This window comes from Girardinichthys multiradiatus, chromosome 24 (assembly GCF_021462225.1).
Source record: "Girardinichthys multiradiatus isolate DD_20200921_A chromosome 24, DD_fGirMul_XY1, whole genome shotgun sequence".
In the NCBI taxonomy this organism is placed as follows: domain Eukaryota; kingdom Metazoa; phylum Chordata; class Actinopteri; order Cyprinodontiformes; family Goodeidae; genus Girardinichthys; species Girardinichthys multiradiatus.
In genome coordinates, this window is record NC_061816.1 from 8,413,645 (window position 1) to 8,436,594 (window position 22,950).

General features: G+C 38.4%; 1 protein-coding gene across 2 annotated transcripts in view; it reads left to right on the forward strand.

The window, feature by feature from the left end:
• Nucleotides 1-22,950, forward strand: part of LOC124861374 (neural cell adhesion molecule 2-like) — a 715,631-nt gene that overhangs the window by 613,707 nt on the left and 78,974 nt on the right. For both annotated transcript variants that reach the window (XM_047355064.1, XM_047355063.1), the window contains exons 10-12: nucleotides 320-437; nucleotides 7,779-7,948; nucleotides 20,129-20,274. In XM_047355064.1, coding sequence (XP_047211020.1) covers nucleotides 320-437; nucleotides 7,779-7,948; nucleotides 20,129-20,274 — 434 coding nt within the window. The remainder of the gene's footprint in view (nucleotides 1-319; nucleotides 438-7,778; nucleotides 7,949-20,128; nucleotides 20,275-22,950) is intronic.

Here is a 22,950-nt window from a genome sequence, read left to right on the forward strand (position 1 = left end):
GAAGCAGAAAATAACATAATCGTTTCACATTACTGTGTTTTCACCAAAGCTGGGTCAAAATGTCATCTGAAATCCCCATGGGAATTACAAACCTCAGTAGTATTTACAGGAATCCCTAACAGAGTGGTAACAATGCCAGTTTGTTCCCTTCCTATTTACTGCATATGTATTCCAGAGGTGTTTACCCTGCAGTGTCTGGCTTCATGAAAACTGACATTTCTTGCAGGACATTAAGTTTTATCCTGTATTCTTCTCATTACCTCACCAATGCTCCAATGGCAGAATTTGTGATTCCTTGTTTCTGTGTTTGTGTCCGCAGTTCCTCCAGTGTTATCGGTGTTCCAGCAGTCCTTCAACGCCACAGCTGACTACCAGGAATCAGTCACTTTTACTTGCATCACTTCTGGATCTCCTGATCCTCTGGTCACATGGCACAGGTAAAGTTTCCCTTTTTGTTAATCAAAAAGGCTTCAGACAGAAACAAATCAAATCTTTTAATTTGGAACCTGCTTCTGCTGTCTTCCGAAATGTCATCAAGTCTGAGAAAAATGGATCTCTGATGCTTCCTTAATGGACCGTACAGTACAGTCAGCAACTTCCACATTTTGTTACAATGCTGCCTTATAGTAAATCTATAAAAAAAAGTAAACATTTAAACACACTGGTGGATTTACTCCCTTTGCACCTCATTTCGATGCTTCTTCAACCTGATGGAGTGGAAGAAACTTATCAACATAAGATCTAACAATTGGAAGAGCGTATCAGAGCAGAAACCAAGCAAGGGTGTGGAATTAATTGTCTCTAAACCTCTGCAGGAAAATCTAACTTAGTTCAAGATATTGGTTTTTGGTCTAATATTTGTTTGTGCAACAATGCCTCTTGTCAGTTGATCTTGTACCGTTTGAACTCCATTTTTTTCCCTTTAATTAGTGCTACATTTGTAAGGAAAATGCATTTGGGGGTTGAATGTGATAGTTCCATCCATTAAAAAAACTTGCCAAATCCTCTCTGCTGATGCCAAACAGCTTATTGTGCTGTTGACCTCTGTTAGGTGCCATTCATTTGATGGATTATTGAAGTTTAATTAAATCAGACAGATTGCAAAATAAACTATTTATTCATTTAAGAAAACGGTGCCTCAGTAGTGCGTGGACCACCACAACAGGCTGGCACATCCTCCTCATGCTGATCACCACTGTGACAGTGGTGAGGAACAGCATCCCATTTATTGAGCCAGCATTTGTTGCCAGTCAGCCAGTTTGGTTGAGTTGGTCACTCTGAACCCAACAGCACGCCCCACTGAACACTTGTGAGATCCCTACTTCTAAATTCTGGAGGTAGCCTCAGATAAACCCCAGCTTGGAGCATGGAGTTCGGTCCCTAAGAGTGGAGATGCGGCGCTGCCAATGATTGCAGAATCTCATCTCAGTATCTCTCATCAATGAGGTTTCTTTCTATAATCACAAGGCTTGTTTTTATAGTTGGTGAGATACCGCTCCACACAATCACGCTGCCTCTAACAAATGCTGTTTGGCATTAGTAGAGATGATTTAGCAAGATGTTCAGGATCCCAACTTAGAAATGTATAGTCAAACAGGATTTCCAATGGCGTACGATTTATTGCCAAGAAGCTTTGTTTCAACAAGGCAAAAATCGACCAAACAAAATGTTCTTCCTCTTTTGCTAAGTATATTGATACAACTAGACCCCTGCAAACTGAACCCATAGATGATCCCCTTTCAAAACCCTCCAGCAGTAATCTGCTGTTAGCAGCAGTCTCTCTCTCTTTTGGGACTGCTTCCCAAAATACTTAGAAGCCTGGTTGGGGGGATTTGCTCTCATTCAACTACAAAGGTATTAAGGAGATTGAGCAGCGATGTTGGGTGATAAAGTCTGGCTCCCAGCATCCTATTTATACTTGCCGAAATGATGGAGGCTGAGTTATCTGCACCAATCTGTTTTGTGGATTTCAGCATGCAAAGGCTGAATGTGACTGAAATTTACCGGCGGTAGTCGGTGGGTTGGGCAATTTTTTGTTTTTTTCATAAAGTTTGGTATTGTAGCCATGTGTTAAAATATAGCAATTCCTTATAAGTCATAACATTACAATCTTCAGCCTAATATTTTGTGCCAAATACCTAACAGGTGTGCTTTGGTATATGGAGCTAAGATATGAGAAGCAGATCTTATAGGTCCTTTCAGTTGCAAGAGCCTTCATGGATTGGACTTGTTTATCCACCACATCCCAATTATGCTCATTTGGTTTTAGATACGGGGAGGCGGGAGGCTAAATCAGTTTTCAAACATCATTAATTACAATTAACGTCTTGATAAAACAAAATTCTTATCATTAAAAACATTTTGTAACAATAAACGGTACAATAAATGTTCAGCACTACTCCCACTATCTCATTTATTTGTCCAACTGCTCTGCAGAAAATGTAAAAAATATATTTTTCCTTCAGCAGTGGAGTCTTGCGCAGAGAGTGTTTAATGGATGAGTGCATTACTTATTCTTTACCTCTGCACCTCCTTTCTTTTAGTGTTTTGTACTCCCGACTGACCTCTCTGACAATTTCTACTGTTTGAAAGCTTTTCTTCCGTTTGTGTTGAACTGAATGACTCAAACATATCCCAAACCAATGCAGTCGATTTGGATGTTTCCAGCATTTATTACATATTTAATCCAGAAGCATTTGGATTTGTTCCAAAGGCCCATAGCATGACAGATCCACCGTACTTAACACTGGACCACATTTAAAGTCCATTAAGATTAACTGAATTATCGACTGAAAACGTACAGTTGCTATAATTGTTTGTTTCACTGGAGGTATCAATTTACCCATAATACATTTAGCCTTTAGGAGCAGTATTTGTACTGTTGAGTTGCAGACAACAGAGATATTGTTTTATAGTTCCAATTAAGGAATCTAGATTCTACCCTCATTCATCACCTCTAACAGCTGCAAAAAAAGATCAAATGGCACACAGCAGCAGAGTGGAAATTTGCACCTGAAGAGTAGTTGACACCCTGCTATCCTCTCTTCTCTCTAACATCCAGTAATTAGCTTGCTCCCACTCAGCAGGCAGTTGCGACAAGCTCTTTGCACCTGAGCATCTGTTGATAGCACTTTATGGGGATTTGGTTGTAGGTCATATTTTTTTCCGTATGATATGTTTCACTTCCTTTTGTTACTTTATGTCTTTCTACCTTCCTTCCTAACCTGATCATCTAAACAGAGCACAGGCGAATGTTTTATATGACCATTTTCATTGCTGCAAACTGTAAAGATGTCACAAACAGTTGCAGCTGTGACACATTTCCCGGTTTCTCTCTCAGTTGTTCTACACGCTGTACTGAACTGAATGGAAATCATTGGCTGTAAAGAAGAAGAAAAAAACAGTCAGGAATTTCAATTTTTGTGTTCTTTTGAAACTTAGTGCAGGTCAATTTAATTTGAATGTGTTGGGGGTAAAATAAACAAAAATATTGCCTAATTCTGTTTAAAATACCACAAGATGTAGTGTTTTCCTTCATTTTTCCACATTTCTAGACACTGATAGTAAAGATGTGTTGATCCTTTTAACAAATTCACCTTTTACTGCAGTAGAATAATCGCTTTAAACAAATCAACCTTTATTTTGAGTAGATTGACTCAGTACAGGAATTGTTTTTAACAATATCACCAATGCCTTGGCCCCCACACTGTTAATACTTTCCAAGTAGAGCCCCTTTCCTTAATAAGACAGCACTTGATCTTCTACCAAACATTTTACAATGTTGTAGCAAACATGGAGGGAGCTTTGACCATTCCTCTCGCATTCATAGTTCTCCTTAATGCTCTCCTCTCTTCATCTCATCCCCCATATTTTCTACTGGATTCAGGTCTGAGAATTGTGATGGCCATTAAATCCAGGAGTTTGGTTCCTCCAGTAAGAGCGGAAGTTACTGCGCACAAAGTTGACAGAGAAGTTAGTCATCACAGTATAAAAATGTAGTCCATGTAGCACTCAGACACAACCTGAAGACACTGAAACCTGGAAACACATCAACTCTATAAATCTCTTTCATCTTTTTCTAAACTTTCCATTTTATTGTTTAACTGTGTGGCTTTTATTAGGTAGATCATTTCACAGCGAGGATAAGCGATAGAGCTGCTGTTGGTCTGTTGTTACATTTCTCCATACGACGGCTTTATCTGTATCACTATTAGTCTGTTTGACTGGAGTAATGGGAAACATTGTTGACCGACATGGTCATTTTGGAAAAGCGCTTGGAACAAGATGCCTGCCAGCCAAATACATCTTGATTGGCTTTTTTTTTTGTCCAATTGTTTTTCTGAACAAGCTGAACAAATCAGAGCACAAACAAAGCAAACTGGATCGTGTCTTGGCCCAATTCTAGCGAAGGATACAAGAGAAAGTCATTGCATTGAAAGTCCTGAAAAGAACTTAGGTCTCCATTATTTTAAAATGGAAAACGTTAGGAACCACCAGAACCCTCACTAGATCTGACCACTTGACCAAACTGAGTAATCAGTAAAGAAGGGCCTTAGATAGCGAGGTGATAAGAAACCCACTATAATTAAGTCAGAGCTCCAGTGCTTCCATGTGGAGATTGGAGAACCGTCTATAACGTCCATCTTTGCAAACACACTTCATGATAGAGTAGCCTGATGGAAGTAATTCTTACAAAAAGGCACAAGGCAATCGCTTGTTTTTTAAACTAACAGTTTTTAACACAATTTGCGACGTTCCACAAGGATTGCTCCTGGACCGGGGCTTGTTCTCATTGTACATGTGACCTCGGGATTCATCTTTAATAAATACGACATATATTTTTATTGCTATGCAGAGGAGCTGCAAATTTTTCTTAAAATTATAAACAGGATCTAAAGACCATTGCAGCCTTAAATGAACTGCTTAGATGTCATGAAAGGTTGGTTTGATTAGATCTTTTTTAAACTTTTTATTAAAGTTTTTTTTATTTTAAATAAAAACAAAATCATCTGAAAACCATCTGAAAGTCCCTGCTGAAATCAAGACAGTCTACAGTCAGAAAGCCTGAAAGTAAGACTACTTCCTGAAGCTAAGCTCGTCGCTCTTACCACATCTATGCCTCCTCTCCATGGGCTCGGCTTTGGTTGGCTCCACTCCACTCAGCCTGCTTTTTGACCGTTTTTATTACTGGCTTTTCCGGCCCAGTACTGGCTTTATTGCTAACTGCTCAGCAGCAGGTCCCATTGGGGCTGACCAGGACCGAAATGTGACGTGAACAGACGGCTGTTCACTGATTGGCTATGGGCACGCTCAGCCATGTGAGTGTGATTGAAATATTCAGCGGCAAGTATTTTACAGCACATCCTGGCAGTTCTGAGAAAGGCTAAAAAAACTCAAGATTGCCGCTGAAGATGGCCGTACAAGGATAAGCAGGTATAGAAGATGGATGGATAGATGAATATATATTGGTTTAAATCTGGTCACCTTAGGTTACATACCATAAAATGTCAGTATAATGTTTAGATTATTATATCTCTCTTTACACTCCAGCTTTTCCCATAAAATCTGACTTGTTAACTGCTACTGGAAAGTAAAATGTACTGAAAAACATTTAGGTGCTCCCCTCTGGATCATCGTTTTAGGATGTGTTCTACTGCCATCAAAGTCCATTTCAGTTATTGCAAATATTTCTGTAGCTAAGGTCTAAAGAACTAGTTGCTCTATTTGCATTAGTATTGCAATAATAAAATAAAAATATATATTTCAGCAGTAGATAATCAACAAGCCCATTGACTCTGACACAGTGAAGGTGCATTCCCTCTGTAGGTCACTCCAGCACCTCAGAAGCAAATCACATACAGCAGAACAAAGAAAACGGCTTTGACGCAAACAACAAATCACAACCCAATTTAGTTTTTGCTTCTGATCTCACTCCTCCCTGCATATTCCAGCCTCACAGCTGCATTTCCTGTCAGAGCGAGGTTTCACCTCATCCGCTGTGCATCTTTGGTAATAGACCACCTGTCAGCAGTCAGTCAGCATAATGACATTCACTGCTGCGGCATGTCTTAGACTGTCCGCTCCAAAGATGAGGCCTCTCTTCATTTCCTCTTTGGATCGTAAAGTTATTATTACTTTGCTTTGGTGTTTCCTCCGTCAACTTTAAATTATCCTCCCTCCCTGCTTTTCCTACGCGACAAGGAGGCTGAGTCACTGGCATAGTGATGGAGGATTACTGGCTTTGTTTAGAGTCACAAAATCCCTGTTTTTAAAAACACATATAGCTCTCTAAATATATCTTCAACTGCAGATTGTTCTGCAAGTTTAAGGCATGTCTAACTGGAATTAAATATATTTTTGCCTTCATACAGCTATGGTGAAAAGAAGAATGTACACCCTCCTTTAATTCTTAGGTTTACGTATCCGGGAATAATAACAAAATCATCTGGTCTTACCAAGTTCTACAATTCAAATCAGACCTCAATTTATTGTTAAAATAAAAAGAGGATGCTAAAATAGAAAAGCTTTATGTGATAAACTAAGAACATCCCATAACTCAAAATCTTGTAGAAACACTTTAGTCCTTCAGTTCATTAAGGTTTGCCGACATTTGTTTCTGCACTGCTGCAGCATTTCAGTCAGGTTGAGGTTTGGACCTCATTGCAACACCTGGATTTGCTTGGTCATCAACTCCTGGGAAGATTGGCAGGTGTAAGTTGTCTGGCAAGTGTTTTCCACTTTTGAATAATCTTTGTCTGTTATGTACCTTAATAAGCTGGGAGATGGCCTTCAAACCCTTGCCAGATTAATGGCTGATTACAGTTGTTTCTGTCAGATCTTTGCTGATGTCTTTTCTTCTTGGCATTGGGATAATTCGCATCTGGATACTCCTGAGCAGCAAACTGCAGAAAACTACAGCGTTTATAGAGCTCTTCACACAATTAAACACAAAAACTTGGTGGTGGCTGCAGCATAATTAAGTATTCATTTTATCTTTTCCTGGGATTTGTTTTTTCGAGGTGGACGTGAACAGCTCCAAATGTCATCAGGTTTTGAACCAGAAACCGCTAAAGATAAAGATGGTTTTTCGTTGTCACATCAGTGAGTCCAGGCATGCATTCAGATCAACAACAGAAAGACTTCATGAGAAGGAAATTAAAGTTTTTGACATGGTCTTGCCAGAGACCGGGACCTGAAGAGGGCTGTGGACCAGATGTGTCCTCACGGTCTGACAGATCTGGAGAAAATATTACATCTGGAGGCAAATATTACCACATGTAGCAGTAGCTGCTGGAAAAAAGAAGGTTGAGTGCTAAAAATGAATCAGAAGGTGCATCACCCATGAGCTTGTCTAAATTTGTACAAGTATGGGGAAAATGGTCAATTTACCCCCCCAAAATAAGCAGTCTCTTAACCCTTACGGATTATACGGCTGGTTAAGCAGCTGCAAATAAACAAGTGGGGAAAGCAGCAAACCTGCTTCTCACTATTATGCTTCTGCTTGGAGGTTTAAATATAGACATGGATCAATTTAGCTGGTTGTTTTTTCCCCTTGATTAATTTTCCAGCATTCAGTGCATCAGGGGAGTCATTTTAGTAGGTGCTGCAGTCCAGGGTTGGTTCACCAGCGGACTCCAACAGAACTGAAACTCTGAGCGAGAAGATGAAAGGCTTATTTTTAAGGACATAAAGCAAAGGCATAGAATTAATTTAGATGAAAAAAAATTAACAGTTTCTGTCCTCACTCATCTCTTTTCTTCTGCTTTCTGTTTGTGCAGAAAGGGGAAGCAGCTGGAGCCTTCAGACAAGTACATTTTCAGCCGGCTGGAAGGTGGACGCAGCATGTTAACCATCCGCAACATCCGCCAGGCCGACGGAGGAACTTTCTCCTGCAACGCCACCAACAAGGCGGGGTCTCAGGAAAGAGATCTCTTTCTTAAAGTGTTTGGTAAGGATGTTAACGATCATTAAAGCTGCACTCATGCTTTAAAAATCTGTACGAGAAAAAAGAATAGAACTAGATTGTTTTTTTATGCCTGTCTTTATGTCAGGATCGTTTGGAGGTTGGGTTTAGTTTTTTGTCACATTAGAGGTGTGTTTATCCTCTGTCCTTCGGCCATCCCAGCCTTAAGTTTATTTACTTATTCCTGCAGCATTCTAGTATCACATTCCTGTAGAGAAGGATAATGGCTCTTAAATGACGGACTATTATGTTCATATATTTAAAAATCTAATCAGTCTCATTAAAAAAACATATTTTTCTAAGAAATCTTTCTGAATGAGTAAATTCTCTCTGTCTTAACTGCATACTTCATAGACAAGAGTAAGATTAATATGTCAATAAAATATAGTTATTACCAGTTTGATTGAAATGTAATCTTACTGGACCGTGACACAAACCGAATCAACAGTTTTGTTATTAGCAGTGTTGAGCCAGTTAGTCCATAAAAAAAAACTAGTTCTATGTTCAGTTCAGCCTGGCTAAAATGAATTGATTCATGTTCATAGTTCGCATCCTAAATATTGAGTTCCCAGCTCCAGGATTATATATACAGTACAGACCAAAAGTTTAGACACACCTTCTCATTCAAAGAGTTTTCTTTATTTTCATGACTATGAATATTGTAGCTTCACACTGAAGGCATCAAAACTATGAATTAACACATGTGGAATTGTGTACTGAACAAAAAAGTGTGAAACAACTGAAAATATGTCTTATATTCTAGGTTCTTCAAAGTAGCCACCTTTTGCTTTGATTACTGCTCCACACACTCTTGGCATTCTGTTGATGAGCTTCAAGAGGTAGTCACCTGAAATGGTTTTCACTTCACAGATGTGCCCTGTCAGGTTTAATAAGTGGGATTTCAAGCCTTATAAATGGGGTTGGGACCATCAGTTGTGTTGTGCAGGAGGTGGATACAGTACACAGCTGATAGTCCTACTGAATAGACTGTTAGAATTTGTATTATGGCAAGAAAAAAAGCAGCTAAGTAAAGAAAAACGAGTGGCCATCATTACTTTAAGAAAGGAAGGTCAGTCAGTCCGAACAATTGGGAAAACTTTGAAAGTGTCCCCAAGTGCAGTCGCAAAAACCATCAAGCGCTACAAAGAAACTGGCTCACATGAGGACCGCCCCAGGAAAGGAAGACCAAGAGTCACCTCTGCTGCGGACGATAAGTTTATCCGAGTCACCAGCCTCAGAAATCGCAGGTTAACAGCAGCTCAGATTAGAGAACAGGTCAATGCCACACAGAGTTCTAGCAGCAGACACATCTCTAGAACAACTGTTAAGAGGAGACTGTGTGAATCAGGCCTTCATGGTAAAATAGCTGCTAGGAAACCACTGCTGAGGACAGGCAACAAGCAGAAGAGACTTGTTTGGGCTAAAGAACACAAGGAATGGACATTAAACCAGTGGAAATCTGTGCTTTGGTCTGATGAGTCCAAGTTTGAGATCTTTGGTTCCAACCACCGTGTCTTTGTGCGGCACAGAAGAGGTGAACGGATGGACTCTACATGCCTGGTTCCCACCGTGAAGCATGGAGGAGGAGGTGTGATGGTGTGGGGTTGCTTTGCTGGTGACACTGTTAGGGATTTATTCAGTAGTTGATTCAGTAATTGATGGCATACTGAACCAGCATGGCTACCACAGCATCTTGCAGTGGCATGCTATTCCGCCCGGTTTGCGTTTAGTTGGACCATCATTTATTTTTCAACAGGACAATGACCCCAAACACACCTCCAGGCTGTGTAAGGGCTATTTGACCAAGAAGGAGAGTGATGGGGTGCTGCGCCAGATGACCTGGCCTCCACAGTCACCGGACCTGAACCCAATTGAGATGGTTTGGGGTGAGCTGGACCGCAGAGTGAAGGCAAAAGGGCCAACAAGTGCTAAGTATCTCTGGGAACTCCTTCAAGACTGTTGGAAAACCATTTCAGGTGACTACCTGTTGAAGCTCATCAACAGAATGCCAAGAGAGTGCGGAGCAGTAATCAAAGCAAAAGGTGGCTACTTTGAAGAACCTAGAATATAAGACATATTTTCAGTTGTTTCAGACTGTTTTGTTCAGTATATAATTCCTCATGTGTTAATTCATAGTTTTGATGCCTTCAGTGTGAAGCTACAATATTCATAGTCATGAAAATAAAGAAAACTCTTTGAATGAGAAGGTGTGTCCAAACCTTTGGTCTGTACTGTGTATGTATATATATATATATATATATATATATATATATATATATATATATATATATATATATATACATACACAGTACAGATTATATATATATATATATATATATATATATATATATATATATATATATATATGCTCTCCTTTTGTTTTTACAAAAAATATATTTTATTATGGACAAATTTCCAAATCAGCTGTTCTCATTCACATCTTTTAATGCTTTTATATATTTCCTGAAATCAAAACTTTAATTCTGACAAAAAAGCGGGACATTAGGGATACATTTGTAATCGCAGTGAATTTTAAAATCCCTATCAAAATCAAGTCAGCATAGATGGGATTTGACATTATTTATTTTTTGTTTAGCCCTTTAAATTGTTTTTGCACATTCAAAAACACAGTAATACAGAATGACTGCCACATACTGAAAGCTGAAGTTGTCTTGGACCAAGGAGCAGAAGCATTGTACTTTTTAAATGTTTCTACAGTCAAACACACATCAAACATGAAAACCATGTGGCCTGTATATCATTTTTATCATAGAAGGTTAAACACCACAACATACCTTTATAACAAAAACAAAAATAGTAAAGTAACTATCAATTTACTCTATTACGTTTGATCATTGGTTCTTGAGGCCTCTATTAATATTTTTATGTATAAAGTGAAGTCGAAAGCAGAATAGTCGACTTTAAAGCGAGCAGAGACATGTAAGCCCTTGTTACCAATAAAGGTCCTCGCAAATACAGCAAAAACCTCTTGTTTGAGCTGCTTCTCTGTTGCCCGCACACAGACACTCTGCAGTCATTTAGAGCTCACCTTAAGGGAAAATGCTACAGCTCTTTCTTCATTAAATGTCCAAAACGTGACCCTTAAAAGCCATAGTGAAAATGTTTTCTTCACCCCTGAATGTTAAATTGGTAAATAATGTCTGCATTAGCAGAGCTCCCTTCAAGATCATGAGGTAAAAAAACAACATCATTCAGTTTAAAGATCTAAAAAATGTGAGCCCCACTCATGAACACATTGATTTGAACACTGGGTATTAGTTATCACACTAATATATTTCAATAAGTAATTAAGTAAAGTATAAATGGAACATATTCAAACATGAAATCCTAAAAGTGGGAAATTGTGTAAAGGTTAATCATTAGAAAATTTGAAAGAAATATGTTGGACATAATATTAAATATTTCAATGACAAGTTTAAAAGAATAACTTTTGTTCCCAAGGGGACACAAGTGGAGCTCAAAAAAAGGGTTCAATATTAAAAAATTATTTCCCTTTTCTCCAATATTACAGTTAAACCTTTCTATCTATTATACTGGTGTTGAAGCCAGACAGATATCTCAAAGATAGGATGCGTGAGGGTTAGCAACTTCATTTTTATTTATTAATCAAACCTAAAATAAAATAAAAAATATAAAACAATCTTGAGTAATTCCTTTTCCTTTTTCTGTTATCTAGTGCATCTCCAGGAAATCCAATGTAATAGCATTATCCATTACAGTGAGGAGTGTTTTATGTTCATCCATAAAGTTTTATCGTGAGGATCCTCACAATTTTCTCTCATCCAAAAACTGTTTTTCAAAAGCATCAGAGTCCAAACATGGCCCCCAGCCCACACCACCAACAATAGCTGCATCTGTGTGATGTATCTGTGCTGCAAAGAAATATCTCATTTATTGCTTCATATTTCTACTGTTGCGCTCCCACCATTTAAAACAAATTCAATTTATAATTTCATGAACCTGCTGGCTATTTCCTTGCAGATCACACTGATATCCCTCTCATTTAAATATATGGAGAGGTTTGCTGTAGTCATCAACGTCCTTTCAAGATATGAGAAACGCTTGTTCTTCAAAATGCACATTTTAATGAAGAAGCTGAGGAGCAGGGAGGAGCTCTCCTTTTTGACTGCACTGTGGGGAAATGCTGTTGTAAGTTAGTTTTATGACCCTTGACAGCAATGGCGGAATGAAAACGGGTCATTTACTGTAAATTAGACCAGATATTTGCAGGTATGTGTGTGTGGGTGCTCTTTATTCACCATCAGATAATATAACACACCCTACCCACTTAAATGCAGTTTTCCAGATAGTCTGAGCACCTTCTCAGATGTCTTTGTGTACATCAAGAACCATGTGCTGTATGGCTCGGAGTGACAGACTGCTTGAGGGCCTGCTTATTCTTATTCCACAGTTATAGACTTTAACACATCAATATCTGGGGGCCCAAAGCTAGCCCAAAGTTTCTTCTGAAGATGGCCTTGAGCTGTAAATGAGAGCGTTCTGTCAGTCTTGAGGGATAATTCCAACTTGTGTTGCTTTCAGGCTACTGAGTCGCTCCTGTGTAGCTGTAAGAAACAAATCCACACTGTGAAGAAACGTCTACATGCACCACACCTCTAGGTTAGACACGCCAGCAGCGTGGCTTTAGGGATGTCTGAGTTCCTACCTCAAATTGGTCCATGCTGACACTTCTCAGCAGATTTTCAGTAAAACTTACTAAAATTTTTGCTGGTTAAAATAAAAAAATGGCATTAGCGACTTGCTAACTCTCTCCTCATCCTGAGCAAATTATCTGCAGCTTCACATACTTCGATTACTAGTGTTTTATTTCACAATTAACTTTGCTAAACCTAAACCTTTTTGTCTTTTATTCTCACCACCAACAGTTAGTCTAAAACCAAACATTCTTTAAGATAACATGTTAGCATGCTAACATGTTAGCATGCCAGCATTAGGGAGGAATTCCTGTGTGTTAATAAAAAACATTCGGGTTGTTTCTAACGAGGATTCCTCCCTGAATGTTTTCCTGTTTAAAGTGGAAAGTAAAGAGAATATGCAAAAGGAACTTGTTTTTATTTACAAACTGTGGGAAACTAAGAAGCTAGCTGCTAGCTTTGTGATGTTGAAGCAAGCTAATCTACATCAAGCTTAAACAAGTTAACCGAACCACAAATGTAATCTAAATAATTACTTTGGTGTTGTTCATTTGTTTTAAAGTCCAAAAGTGTTTATGTAAATACAGAGATGCCAAGTTTTAGAAACTGAAATGACAAACATGATGAAAGGGGGTATGTTCTTTATTATCATCATCAACAAATCCCACAAAAATTACCTTTAGGAGACCATACACAGGCTCATGTATGGAGACTTCAAGAAAATAGCTAGACTTTATAAAAGATACTTTGGTTAAAAATAGATGTAGACAGTGTTTAAAGAAATATACACCCCCCAAAGGCACACTCTCCAATGAGGATGCAGGTCCAGCCCGTTGACGCTGATTGGCCCCACAGTCATTCGGTTGTAAAGTGACATTATAAAATAAATAGGCCATGGGGAATTACATAAAAATAGCCTCAACAATAATTTCAATTATTAGGTAAATATTTTATATGAAAATTCTTTTATATTTTAAAGATGATTTTTAATGGAAAGATTTAATAAACATTCAATTATTTCACAATTTCACTGTCACGTTAAATCATTAAATCACTTATTTCATAATGTTTCATTTATTTATTTAATTTTGAACACTTTGGCGCTCTTTTCCCTTCATTCAGCTATCATACACAGCTGAATGACTCAATAATAGATGGGGAAAAGGAAGTGCTAGTATGTGCTCCACATGACTGAAAAAAAACTCTTTGCTGTATCCAGCATCTCATTAAAGAGAGCTTCAATGAAATTAACAATATAAAGGGGTAATTCACTGGTTTTGAAACACTTCTTAAAACTGTGGGATTATCTTGAGGAGAACTACTCATTGCTACTCAGTATAACACTGCCGTCACCTTGTTTTGCCATATGGGATGCTTCATTAACGAACACCAAAGGGCTTTGTGGCCAGATATTTAGATTTTTATTTTATAGGATAAGGGAATATTGCTTTTTATTTACAGAGGCTCATCCAGATGGTCTGTTAGTGGTCCCAAACTTGTTTTCAGTTTTAGATTCATTAAACCTTTTTGCAGTTCGAATACAGTAGAAAAAGGATGTACTTTTTTTCAGATCTGAGCATTTCTCATATCTCTCGAAACATTGGCTTGGGTTTCACTTTGACTTTGGCTGTAAGCGCCGTCTCGTTATAAAGGTATGTGTTTCTCTTTATGTTTATGTTCATTGGACTCAATTAGGAGCTACTAGTCAAGTTGCAGAAAGGAAGATGCACAAGAGCTCAGTTGCAGGAGGATTAATAAAGGATCTGAATGCTAAATGCAATGCCAAGGATTTTTTTTTCTCCAGCAGCAATCAGGAGTCGAATAAGGAGAAATTCATCATAGAGGCATGGGAGATTTAACTCTCTCCAGACAAAATCTGTGCGTTCTGCCGCTTTTCTCTTAAGGTTTTCCCAGTAGTGCATTGAAAAAAATACAATATCTGGTTTTCATATCACAGCATTGTTCTCGCTTCTTTCTTTTAATCAGTGGAAACATGACGTATAATCCAAGGATCAGATAAGACAAAAGAGCAAGCAAAGTAAATGACATCATCTTTCGCCACTTTTTAAATAAACTGAAAAATGTGGATGATATAGCAGAACATGTCTGACGGTGGATTTTATCATTAAAGCCTCTTAGCAATTAGGAGAAACAGCGGTGGAGAATCTGTGCTGACATTTGTTTTATGGATCTGCACAACTAAAACAACAAATAACATGCATTAGGCCAATCTGATGCAGCAAGTTGAATATTTCGCCTTCTGAAGCCTGTTTGTGGGTGGGATAAGGGCTTTATGTAATGTCACATCTTCCAATAGAGAGGGTAAAAATGACGCCTATCTGAAAATAGGACCTTTTTCCCGCTTTAATTGTGCACTGGCTGTTATTTTAAACTGTCAAGCAGTGTGTTTATTCTGCTTTCTTGTCTTTTTGACATTTATGGCTTTGTTTTGCAAGATCTTGTGAAGAATTAATCTGCTTCTTAAGCAATGAGGGTGATGGTTTAGATCATAAATATAATAATCTAATGCCTGTCTTCTAACTGATATAATAAACTGTAATTATGGTGAGAGAGAAGTTTGTTCCAGTCTGCTGGTCAGCTGGAGGATGATGATTTTACTTCATTTTTGCCTTACGTCAAACGATGGAAAAGCAAACCTGCTGTAGAAGGAGAGCAGTCCCTGGCTTGACCAACCTTGTGGACTACACTAAAATAAACTCAACATGTACCACAGAATATCATTTTGCTTCAGCAAGCTTCCTTTTCAATCAAAAGCATTTTATGGAAATTATTTAGAAATGTTTTCTAACATAACATTTAATATTTTTTAAACAGATTTCAAGAGGCTGACAATTTTTGTTGTTTGGACCTATAGTCACAGGGTTTGTTTTTGCCAATCATCAACTCAGCTATGTCTTATTATTATTGTTACTAGTAGTAGTGGTAGTTGTACTAGTAATAACATATTTCTTGAAATTTATTTATTTATTGCAGTCATAAATTTTGAAATTTGCTAATCACATTGGATTAGCAAATTTCTACTAATGAAAGTCTACTAATGAAAGGGTTCATGGGAGCATTACAAATAAATCAGTAATGCTTGAAGAAGCTGAATCCAAGGACATCAATGACAAACCCCAGCTCTCACACATGTTTGAAAAGATAATTAGTTCTCACTATTATATTTTAGGCTGACTAGCATCTTTTAAAGTGGAAAAGGATTTCAACATCCAATATTTACTGATTTTGGGAAGTGGACATTTTTAGTCCCTATTGAAATGAGTTGGGATTTTTAAAGGACAGCTAAAGTCACCACTTCCCCTTGACATTTCCAGTTTTAGGTTTATGGTTCATCATTTTTGTAGCCTTCCTCTCATCTAGCTTCTATGCATAACGTTTATTATTCAATACAAAATGTCATAAAACATAATTAACCTACATTACAAAACCTTACATCATCACTGGGACTCTCCCAAATTGCCTAAATGCATGGTGCCCTTAGTGTAAAAGATGTAAATGCTTCCTGTAATGTAGTATTTGCAAATATATTTGTCAGCTGTAGGTATTGTATAACATTCAAAGATGAGAGTCTGATTTCACACAAAAAATATTACCCCAGTGGGTGTCATTTTTCACACTTTATTGTTTTGTTTTCATTTGCAGAGAGGAGAAACACGTGTAGGACAGGTTTACTCAATTTCTGATATTTAAATGGGAATTTGTCAGCGGAGGTTTCATTTGTTTGCTTGTTGTTCTTTACTGAATAAAGGAAATCTGGTGGGATCCAAACATGTGTACAGTTTCCTACATCTGGATTTGTTTGTGTAGGAAATCCATGCAGGTCTCTGTATGTGAGGCAGCTGGATGTCTCTGTCAGATGCTTGGAGTGTTTCTACGTAACTGATTTACCAGCGGCGCCATCTTTTAAACTGAAACCTTTAAAACTAAAGATGGCGTCCAACATTCAGATGCATGCATAGCAGCGTATCTGCTGCAGGATTGACCTCCCCATCTAGTTGCTAGCTAGAGACTAAAACAAGTAATGATTGAGCGCAATAACCTGTTGCATTTTTTTTCTCATTCAGGTCATTTAAACTGAGCTGATTAGATCTCTGTTAGCCCAGTCGAGTAGAAATAACCCAAACTTTGAAGGTCATATAATTCTGGATTCTTCTCATCAAAATGCATTGCAGCTCTTTCTCATTTAGACTTGAAATATTGCAGATAATTCTTTATTAATAACTTTCCTCGCAGAGGGACTTTTGCACCATCTTGATGAATGAGACGTTTTCCATTTAATGTTTTTACAATGAAGGGTATCTGAGGCAAACCAGCTCCAGATAGGGTGATGATGAAGAGCTCCCTCAGTACATCAGCAATTCAAACCTTATTTGTGTGTATTTTTGCCTCCATATGTATAACTGAGAGCTGTGAAAGTTTTAAAAGCTTTTAGAAGGTGTAATAGATGTGACCAATCTTCCTGAGTGCTCCATGCATCTCGCTCTCTACAGATATCATCCCAGCAGTCATTTGGTCTCGTTATGAAGCTTTAAAGCAAGTCGGTCAATTGGTTAAGGTAATTTTGCCTTTTTTCAACTGTGGTCTTTTGTGGTGAAATAAAAAGAGGTCTAAGGCAGATTTGTGCTGTTATTTGCAAACAGATACTTGATTCTGAATGACTTCTGAGTGATTTTCGGATTTGACTTCAGAGTGAAATTGGGGAATGAATTCGGTTGCCGAGCAGATGTGTTGGAAACATGTTGGAGGAGTCACTAAGGTTGTTTTCGCTCATGATCAAGTGTTGCAAATCTTTTGTTTTAAATTTGAAAATTTGTGCCACTTGGGCTCATTCAGACATGCACCTAGTTTTGATTTTAGAGGAGAAACTTCTGCATCTGTTGGTACCACAGAACATGTTTCCATTGCAAAATGGCAGCAGCATGAAAGGGTAGTTTCTGTGTAGCTTTTCCTGATGGCTGGTGCTGCTGCAAGGTTTTTGTGTTTTCTCATGCCAGTTTCAGATGTTTCTCTGCTGCTCTACTTTATAATTTAAAGAAGACTAACTTGGCTCTCGAGTTCACCTGCAGAGAGCTTTGAGAGTCCAAACCCTTGATGTTGGTGCATCTTTTCTAACTTAGTTATTCAGATTTTGGACACACTTACTGGTAATTTATTTCCTTGTAATCTGGTCAAAAATTTATTTCATCTTGGACCTACTGTTGTTGTCAGAAGTTAACATTCACTCATGAGGGCAAGAAGCTCCATTGGTTTTGGCTTACATTATTTATATGGCCTATTTTATTTCACATTTCAAATGAATTTTAGTATTTGGTTAAAATATTAATGTAGGTTAAAATGTCAATTAGCAAGTTAGACCACAATCAAATGAGCATCAACAAGCTTCTCCTGAACTGGTATTTAATTTAAATTCTTTGATTTTCTGGAACAGACTTGGCTTTCAAGCATATTTTTCACAATTTTAACAGATGTAAAGCTAAAGAGCTTGGATGTAGTCCTCCTCCTTCATTATTTTATCCAACTTATTGCAAGGTACCAGTACCATTGGCAACAACAAAAAGCCCCACAGCCTAATGCTGCCACCACCTTGCGTTACATTGTGAAATTCCCTATGGTTTGAAAGCTTTGTATTGACTCCCCCATAGAGGCTTCCTGTCCTTGTGGCCATAATAATAATAGCTCAATATTTATTTGTTTTGATCGTAAAGCCTTTTTCCTCAAGGTAATTCGCTTGTCCATGTGAGCAGCTGATAGTTTTAGTCAAACCTAAAGCTTTTAATTTAAGGCTTAATCTTTTGTCATTCCTGGGTTTTTCCTGAACATCGTAACTCATTTCTTTTCATCAGAGGGGGACAGTTTGGGTCTTCTTCCACACCTTGATGAGGTGTAGAAACATCTGTTGTTTACTAACTTATTATCTTGGAACCTGCAGCTGTTTAGAAATAGCTCCAAAAGTATTTCCTAATTTGTTTAAAATGAAAATGTTCTACTTAGTACTTCATTCAGTTCTCTATTCTTTCCTTTTGGTTCAAGTACTGGTTATTTCAATGAATACAGTCACACAAATCCTTTATATAATGGCCAGCTGCAGTCAATCATGATTATTAACAAGGAGTCAATAGGCTTTGACCACAACAAGTTTAAAGACATTCTGGATTAGGGATGGACCATTCTGGTCCTTGAGGACCAGTGTCCTGCGTGTTTTAGAAGTTTTCCTGCTTCTGCTCTTCTGAACCGGTCAAATGAACCGTTCATTGACCCGTTCGTTGATTCAAAGCTAGCTGAGGACACGAGTCACCTGTTGGACTTAAATATTTCCATAATTGCAGATTGTATCTTTCTGTCATTTATTTCTTTATAATATTAGGTACAAGCTAATACAATGATAAGTTAATTAGTAAAAACTGATCAGTCTCTCCGTAAATGAGCCTAAATCCCCAGAGTGAAGTTGGGAGCAGGTTTATTTTTCTATAACCATCCTAGGTTGGTATTTACCCACAGGCCGTTTCTATTCTCAGATCATTGATCAGCTTCAGTAAACATACTGAAGGTGCTAGAAGGTAAAATAATATAGGTATGTGCTGGTGTGTATGTTTGTGCGACCCTTGTGTTTTGACAAGCTCTTAAAATCCCTTGAGATGCCTCCTCCACCCTGAGGCTGAAGCCGTGTGAAATTGCCAAAACAGTCCCAGGACTCCGCCTATGAACGCTGTTAAAAGCCTCTGAAACACCAGTCTCTATTTTCCATTCACTTGCTCTCTTCCTTTTGGATTTCAAGCCATGCTTCTTTGCAAGCCGTCCTGTAAGGATTTACATGAAGCGTGGTTGTGTGTGTGTCTATGTGGAGTGAGGGGGGACTAATCCATGATTCATGTAGCATGCTCTTTGCCCTTGACATGCATCGGGTGTCAGGGCTTGCTTGGTGCACCTTATCAGGTGGAAGCGAGCAGCGACCGGCCCTCAGTGGCACGCTTTCCAGCACTTATCTGCTCTTAGAGCTCGCTTTGCGACAAAAGCAAATCACACGGTATTGGAGAGGCATCTTCCCAGACAGAAATCTATATTTATTCCAAATAAAAAACAGAAAAGCTACAACAAACTTTAACAAAGTCAGTTTTCTGTCGTCGTTCAGGCCTTTTGAATAAGTGCAAAAAGGCGCAAAAGGCCGTTCTACCCCACTATCTCAAACTTGTGAAGTCTGACTGCAGCGTACAAATGATCTTCTATATTATCAGAGCAAAGTCATGCATCAGCTCAGTGTCTAAACCCCATAGTGTCGCTTCCATCTACTCTGCTTTATGAGTTGCAGCAAATACTTGACAGTTTCACTCCTGCTTTCTTTGTCCTTACCTCTTTCTTTGTCCTTCGTCTCTGTTCTTCTATCCTCACTTCTCTAATTTATTTCTCTCTTGTCCTATCCCCCCACCCCACCTCACCCGCCTCCTCCCTGTCCTTTGTGGCCGGCCTGCAGTCCAGCCCCATATCACGCTGCTGAAGAACGTGACAGCCGTGGAGGGCAGCGCCGCCATGATCTCCTGCGTGGCTGAGGGCGAGCCTCTGCCTGACATCTCCTGGAGGAGAGCCAGTGACGGCCAGACCTTCGTAGACGGAGACAAGGTAGATGCTGCCAGAAAGTCCATCTGGCTCCGTGTGTCTGTGTTTGTGTGTGTTGTTTGTTTGCAGCATCACACACCATGTGGTCCACTTTTAAGTTGTGTTAAACAAATAGGGCATAACTTAGGAGAGGCGTGAAGGAAGTTCGCCAAGTTTGCAGACAAAGTAGATATTTTTCAATTACGCTAAATTAGTTTATATTTGGAGTTTCTTTTAAATTACAACATTATACAATGATGCTATTAAAGGCCTTTCAACATTGAGTTTTCAGGTTTAAATACAACATTCTCCTCAATTTTGGCTTCTGGATGGTCTCCACTGAACATTTTAGGAAACTACAACCTTTAAGTTGAGAACATTAAGATTTTGTTTTTGTACTAAATCATCAGTACCTTATGTATTGACACCCTGTTATAAGTAATATAAATGTAATGGAAGCATTTTCAGTATGTATACTTTACTTTTCTAATTTGATCAGTATATAGGAGATTTTACTTGGTAATTCAGGCTTTGTTTTGCAGAAGTGTAAATATTATGGGACACAGAACCCCTCATTTCTCTTAGTCACTCTACAAAATGGGAAAAACAAGAGAACATTACAGTAAGGAAGATGTGTGTCGATCCTCATAAGTCGGAGAAAAATAGCTACTTGAATAATTATTGCTCAAGCTGAAGACATGGGCAAGTTTCGGACGTCACGTTTTCCTTCCAGCAAGCAGAGGTTAAAAACTAAATTCTCCAAAGCTCACTTCTGGATAACGCCAACAAAAAGTGACATCATAGGGTCACCAAGTCTCCATAACAACCACTAGATGACATCTACATGGCAACCAGTTCCTCGGGAGGCATGCTGGGAGACGTCCTACCATCACAAACGTAAATCTGAGGAGTAAATCTGAGTGAATAAAGCTGGGAGCTCAACTGAAAACGCTCCAAGTGGATTTGTTGTGAAACAAAGGATCAAGATGTGGAAAGGCACCTAATGCTCACTGTTACGTATAGTGGAGGATCTGTGATGCTGCTGGCCCATTTGTACTCCTAATCTGTGGCAACAATTATGTCCTAATTTTCCTAAAAGATACCTTAATATCAAATGACTCTGATATTTGTGCCCTTTTTTAAAATGCTGATTGATAGACAGGGTTTGGTACGCTTGTAGGACACCCTGATTTAGGAACATCAACATGGAGTGACTCTTTTCTTTGTTGTTTACTGTGTGTAATGTTGGGCCCCCTGTTGGTGTTGCTTTTTGTATTTATGTATGAAAACATGCACTGACCGGCCACTTTATTAGATACACCTGTTTAATTGCTTGTTAACACAAATAGCAAATCAGCCAATCACATGTCAGCAACTCAGTGCATTTAGGCATCTAGATGTAGTCAAAAAGATCAACAGAAAGTGGATTTAAGTGACTTTGCTTGGTTGTTGGTGTATGAGAAGCTGTTCTGAAGACTTTAGAAACATCTGATCTACTGGGATTTTCTCACATAACCTTTAGAATGTGGTGTAAACAACATGAAGACATGGCACCATCCTTTCTTTTAGGGATAAGAGTTTATCTTTATCGTAAAAAATATCTTATCTTGATAAGGATTTTGATTTATCCTGAGAATGATCAATTCCAATAAACGATGTTTGAAAACCCAAAAAACTGCAGGCGCACTACTACATTTGATCATGTCAATATGGACCAAAACGTCTGGGAAATGCTAAAGACACCTTATTAAATCTATGCCATATAGAATTAAGGCAGTTCTGAAGGCTAAAAATGAGTCCAATCTGGTACTAGCAAGGTTTATCTATTAAATTGGGCAGTAAATAGGGGTTTCTGTCTAGTTCAAGTACTTTTTGAAAATTATATCCTAAGTGAAAGTGTCTAGATAAAGCTTTTTACTTCCTAACTGAGTTTTCTAATTTTATCCTGTCTCCATAATAAGTTTTTGTAGGTCATTTTATTACTTACAGAGGTTAACGCTGCAAAATATCTGTTTTTAGGGTCAAAAGGACACCATTTAAGTTGTCCATGGTGACAGTAATAGGTGATTGTCTTCTCCATCTTATAATAAATGTTAAAAGCCTCAAAGACGGCTGCCCGTATAACGTATGCACGTTCAACCTGCACTCACACCTCACTGAGTTTATAGTCCCACAGGAAATCAGCTCGTGCTTTTATTTTGTTTCGCTCCAGGCAAAAAGAAGCACCAAGGACCTTGAAGTTTTCAAGGTAAACGTTTCAGTTTACACTTTGTTTGGTGCTTTCCTTTCACATAACAAGCCATTGTGTGATCCAGCCTCAAAGCTTTTAGTTCTGTCTTTTACTCTTTGCAGCCATTTTTCTTTTTATTCAGGAGCTCAGTCCCACACATCAGGAAGGGGAATAAGTTTCAGCCTGTTTCTAGGAGCAGTAATTATTTTTCAACAACGTGCCATCGCTTTCTTAGCATGAGATTTCCACGGAGGGAGTAAAAAAAAAAAAAAACAAAGGAGGCAGACGATCTTTTGCTCGGAAAAAGGTCACTGCGGAGATAAATGAATGTGTGCGTTGGCTCGAATCGCTCGGCTTGATAAATCACAACCGAAAATGAGAGTAAGTGCTTCTCTTCCCCACTGCAAATGCAATTATGGAAATGCACGGAGCAAACCAACACACCTAAACATGCGCAAAGACAAACATGA